This window comes from Nanorana parkeri, unplaced genomic scaffold, assembly GCF_000935625.1.
Source record: "Nanorana parkeri isolate BGI_ZX_2015 unplaced genomic scaffold, ASM93562v1 scaffold558, whole genome shotgun sequence".
NCBI lineage: Eukaryota > Metazoa > Chordata > Amphibia > Anura > Dicroglossidae > Nanorana > Nanorana parkeri.
In genome coordinates, this window is record NW_017306826.1 from 31,317 (window position 1) to 36,813 (window position 5,497).

The following is a 5,497-nucleotide window of genomic DNA, read 5'->3' on the forward strand; positions in this document are numbered from 1 at the left end:
AAAAAATCCAGTATTAAAACAACTCCAGTGGGACGTCAAGGAATTAGGAATTGTGATACAATCTGCTTTAAACAATAACATGAATAAAATCATATAAAAACAACAACGTTAACACCAAGCACAAAGAAAAACATGTTTGTACACTGAGAAAAGTAGAGGAAAGTGTGCTTGGGGCAAGGTTGACAAAGAAAGTTAAGGTCACAATAGGAAAATTTGACAACAGTCGACCTTCAGGCGTATTCTGTGTTTCTGCCATACTCTTAAACCCATCATACATATATTTATAAACTTCTTTTTGAAAATCTTTCATATTCACTAGACTGCAGTGTAGGTATTCCCAGTGGCACTGCACTGTCTGATGGTCTGAGTGCTTGTGACAATGTGCTCGCTGTGTATTTGGTTCAAAACCAGGCTCTGTTGAACGCTGCCCTCTAGTGATGGCTGCATACAGCCCACCTGGTATGCCTGAGCCAACTCAGTCTTCTCCCTCTTTGCCGGTGGCTCTCCACAATCATCCATTTCCTCTTCCATTTCACTGTCCACCTCACTTCCCTCATCTGCACAAATAAACAGCCATTAAAATACAGAAACATGCCAAAGCACATATGTAAGCACTAACAGAAATTTCAAGAAACAATAGGTCATATTATAAGCCCAGGACAAACCAAAACATTCTCTTCAGTCTTGTATAGAGTGGGAACACGTTATTGTTATGTTTTATTGCGGTCGGTGCCCCTGGAGGGGATATTTACCCTAACTTCCTGTTTCTGTGACAGTGTGTGTAGATACAGGACTGTGCAAACTTTTTAGGCACTTGTGAATAAGTGCTGTAAAGTGAGGGTGATTTAAAAAAGAATGCAACAAATAGATTTTATTTATTAACCAACAACCTACAAAATACATAACTAGAAAAAAATGAAAATCAAATCAATATTTGGTATCTCCACCCTTTGCATTTCACCCATTTGCTGCCAACGCCATACAGTATGTTATACTACACCAGCAGCATTGTGGGTTTGTGTAGAAACAGGATTGTTTACAGCCAACTGTTAGATGTCTAGTTGAAGTGATTCCGGTTGCTAGAAAGCTGCCTCATCACTTCCACATGTGCAGTAATATGCCGGGTGGAGGGAGCCCAGCGAACATCCAAACGTTCAATGAACGTCCGTTTGCTGATCTCCTCTAGCTAGAATGAACCCAACCTGTGAGTGATTGGTGTTCCATTTACTTAATTAGAGGGCAGAGGTGACATTAAAGGTCTGATAGAACCTGATTTCTCCTTAAAAAGAACCTGTGCTATTTCTTAGGGGTTTGTCAGCCCCCATGTGACAGCAATAATAGTTAAGTGAAAAACGTTTTAACATGTAAAGTTTAATAAAACGCAAAAAAGGAAAACCCCCCTACCTACATACAAACTCAAACATACGTCTGGTGCACTTGCGTACAAAACCCACGCTAGTGCCACATGTTAGGCATTGCTGCGCATGCTGGAGTGAGAACAATAATTCTAGGGCCATCACTAATGGTTAATTCTAAAGTGATGAGCTGTAAAGGCTTTTAAATTGTCCCCTATGGGCAATTTTGGGTACAGCAGTTTTTCCCCATTTAATGGGTATTTGTGTGCATTAAATTAATTTAAATGCATTTTTACTGAAAATTTGAGTTGGATAAACACCTGTGCTAATATCATGGGACATAACAATTGCAACTGCCACCAATCTTCAGGAAAAATAAAATGTAAAAACAGCTCTGGCAGCAGAAGCGGGTAAAACAGCACCCATTCACCTAGGTTCTCTTGTCAACTGTTTTTTTTTTAAAGGCATAATCCCCCTTTTGCAAAAAAGTATTAAATACACCAACATTGATCATCACTGTGCATTTACTACTTTTTTGCATGAAGGCCTGCAGAGCATTGCACCTGCAATCAGTGTATTGCACAGACTCCCTCAATGTTCACCTCCATGTTCTGGTTCATATGGAGGTACGGACCTAGCTTTAAGAAGTGCCACTGAACTACAGAGCAGTAAGGTAGGAGGTATACCCCATCTGCTGTGCACATGTCCCATCTGCCGCGGTGGCAGATGGGAATTTTTGTATTGTTGGTAAACTTTTGATGACACAGCTGTGGAGCCACTTACAGCCACACTAAATTGAAATAACAATTTAGGTAAGGATGGGGGTGTGTTTCAGATTTGGGGGATGTTGTATGTGACCATGTTTCATGTTACACTCTAAATATGGGTGTAACATAAAAAAAGGTCGAATAGGTGGACCACGCCGTTAAGGATCTTGGCAGGTGGGTTGTTTCAAACATCTAGGAAAACTAACCACAGATCTTCTGTGGCTTTAGCCTGTGTCAGTTGTTTCTGTCTCTTCATGTAATCCCAGACAAACTCAATCATGTTGAGATCAGGGCTCTGTAGAGGCCATACCATCTCCTCCAGGACTCCTTGTTCTTTTAGCTGAAGATAGTTCTTTGACTTTGTGTTTGGGGTCACTATCCTGCTGCAGAATGCATTTGGGACCAATCAGATGTCTCTCTGATGGTATCGAAACATGGATAAGTATCTACAGGTACTTTTTAGCAATAAGGAGACCATTCATTCTCACCAGATCCCCAACTCCATGTACAGAAATGCAGTCCCAAACCTGAAAGGAATGAGCCACCAAGCTCATTCTCTGTCACTTTTGGGAATGGCAGGAGAAAAGGATTTCACAATGAGAACCAAAGAGTGATCATTTTAAAGCTGCAACAAGAGTAGATGATTACCTTTTTCCATATTACCAGGAGATCCATCGGTTAAGTCACCAAACTACAAGAGGAAAACAGAAAATATTTTTATTCCATACTATCTATACACAAGGGTAATTTTGTGTACACCTTTTATTATTTGGTAAAAGTACAAAATATGAGGTGCCAAAGTAACAGAATCACTCTATCCACATCCCATTCACCGCCTAAAATGTGCTGCATTCATTTATATTTTTCCTATATAAGAAGTAATTTGCTAAAATCCAAAAACTTTATATATTGCAGCTTACCAATCCCTAAATATGGTGGCCCTTTTTTATTTTCCCCTGGTGATCAGTGACCAGTAACACATTTCCTGTCTCAGGGAGTAGCAACGGAGCCTCCCTTACGACAGCAGAACTGTAACCCTGTGGGAAGGGTAGTGATGGATGCACTAATAGATTTAGGTTAACAACTAACAAAATAAATCTGAACTCTGAAGCAATTTTCTATTTTGAACTTCTTCCACCCTTTATCTTCAAGACAAAAGAATATGATATTAAAAATCATATTTAACACCTTACAAAGTGTTCAAATAAATATGATTTTTAATATCATATTCTTTTGTCTTGAATATATAGGGTGGAAGAAGTTCAAAATAGAAAATTGCTTCCGTTCTCAAAAATGTGTTTAATTACAAAGTTACAAATGATTACAAGATAAATGGCATGAAACAAAATATAAAAATAGTTATGTAAATGCATAAGTAAGTTCTTGTAAAAGTTTAGTGTGTGTATGTCTGCCTCGTCCATCCGCATGCAATAGGTCCCTTTTTCCTTTGTGAGAATGTCCCGCCCTTCTACGGGACATATAGTCCTCAGCTGAAATCTGAAACTCTTAGACCACTAGTAGGAGTGGGGGATGGGAGGAATGCCCCACCTTTTTCTTGTCTTAGCTATAAGTTAAAATGCATTCAACTATCATATAAACAATATAATGTTGCATGACTTATATGTAACCATAAATGTAACAATAAGTTGGCCAAACATTTGATAGGACCAACTGGGTATAGGAGTAAAAAGATAGCTACACAAACGGTTGTCTATAAAAGTCAGAATACTTATGTCAAGAGATCAAGATGTTAAAATGACAAAATGTATTGACCACTCTACGTTTAAGGGAAGTGGGTGAAAGTTATTTAAACAGGTTGACCTAATGGTCTTGAAATAATTTCACATCTATCCTTGCATACACATCAGTCAGCCTACAGATCACAATCTGTAGATTTGTGCAAGAACATTTATGAATCTATATATATATATACATATATATTGTGAGATTTAGCTTAAAATGGTAGCACATTAAGGACTCTTCCACTCGCTTATGACTTCTTTGTAAAGGCTTCTGTGCCCACTTTTATTTAATCCAACTCAAAAGACCACACAGGTTTTCCCTCACAGGGGTTTTCAAACATAACATACAGCTTTTCTTCAGCCAAATTAAGACTTTCAAAGTCTTACAGACTTTAGGCTGTCTGTTTACAATACCGGCTGTATCCAATCCGCCTGCCACACAGGCTAGTCTTTTACCACACAGACTGCTTTTCAACACACAGGTGATACGCTCCTCAGTCTGCCAGACACAAACTGGTTCCAGGGTGGAGCCCTCCTGACTCCTGCACAGAGACCTCCTCTGTCTTCCAGGTGGAACCCTGAACCTGAACCAGCATTCTTGTCATAAGGGCTGTGTACAGGTGCACCATCATTTAGTGCTTGTCACCACTAAAGCCCGGACCCAGGAATGGAGATTTCATCCCTCCCAGTTCTCTTAGACAGTGTCTATTAAAATGAATGTACTGTTCCTTTCTTAATTTACAAAATTTTAGGAATATAATATTGCATGAAATGAAAGTTAGCAGGTGGAAAATTAAAGTTTTTTTTAAAAATTTTGGACAGATTGGGCAAGAATTTGAACCCCTGTTGGGTTTTTACTGATACCCGTAGCCCCAGTAGAAAGATTTCCTTTTACATACTGACCCAGTGAAAACAGTTTCAACAGGAAGTGAGGGAAAATCTGCAACAGCAAAAGAGTCCAAAAAAAGTAAAGTAAGGGTATAACTAATGTCAACTTTCTATTGCTACGTAGTGCACGGATGTTTGTTCTGCAATCCTTACAGCGTATGGAACCAGTAACAGATATGGTGGTAATAAATACGGATGGCGCTGTGCACCTTCAAGTTTAAGAAAGTAGAGGATGACCAGCACTCAAGAAGATATTGTTTAAATCCTTGTGTTCATTTATTAGATGCCACATACATCAGGGTGACATAGTGACTTTGTCGCCCTGAAGAAGGGACCCTGTGTGGCCCCGAAATGTTGGCTATCTGATGTATGTGACGCTGCGTTCTAATAAATGAACACAAGAATTTAAACATTATCTTCTTGAGTGCTGGTGATCCTCTACTTTCTTAAACTTTCTATTGTGGTCTGTGCACCTGCTGCAGATATTTTCTTTCTTCCTTTCTAGTGAAACCACTGTATTTGTGAGAGTAGATGAAGGGAAATCTCTTGGAGTCCCTGATGGGAGTAAAACCTAGCAGGTGTCCTAATGGTTCCCCATTCTATCCAAAAAAAAAAGTTTTGGCTGGGGATTTAAATTAAACATGTTTACTAGGCTTAACCATATAATGCTATAACAACATTACCCTGTTGTTTACAGAGCTGAATAGCTAAAGCTCAAATTAAAAAGCTGAATGAGTTAGAGAAG

General features: G+C 39.0%; 1 protein-coding gene across 1 annotated transcript in view; it reads right to left on the reverse strand.

Moving 5' to 3' along the window:
* Positions 1-218: 218 nt before the first annotated feature.
* The window catches only part of RFX3 (regulatory factor X3), a 220,370-nt gene continuing 215,091 nt past the window's right edge, over positions 219-5,497 (reverse strand). Inside the window, exons 16-17 of the mRNA XM_018562046.1 lie at positions 2,771-2,813; positions 219-557 (exon numbers count right to left, since the gene is read on the reverse strand). Coding sequence (XP_018417548.1) covers positions 316-557; positions 2,771-2,813 — 285 coding nt within the window. The 3' untranslated portion in view covers positions 219-315. The remainder of the gene's footprint in view (positions 558-2,770; positions 2,814-5,497) is intronic.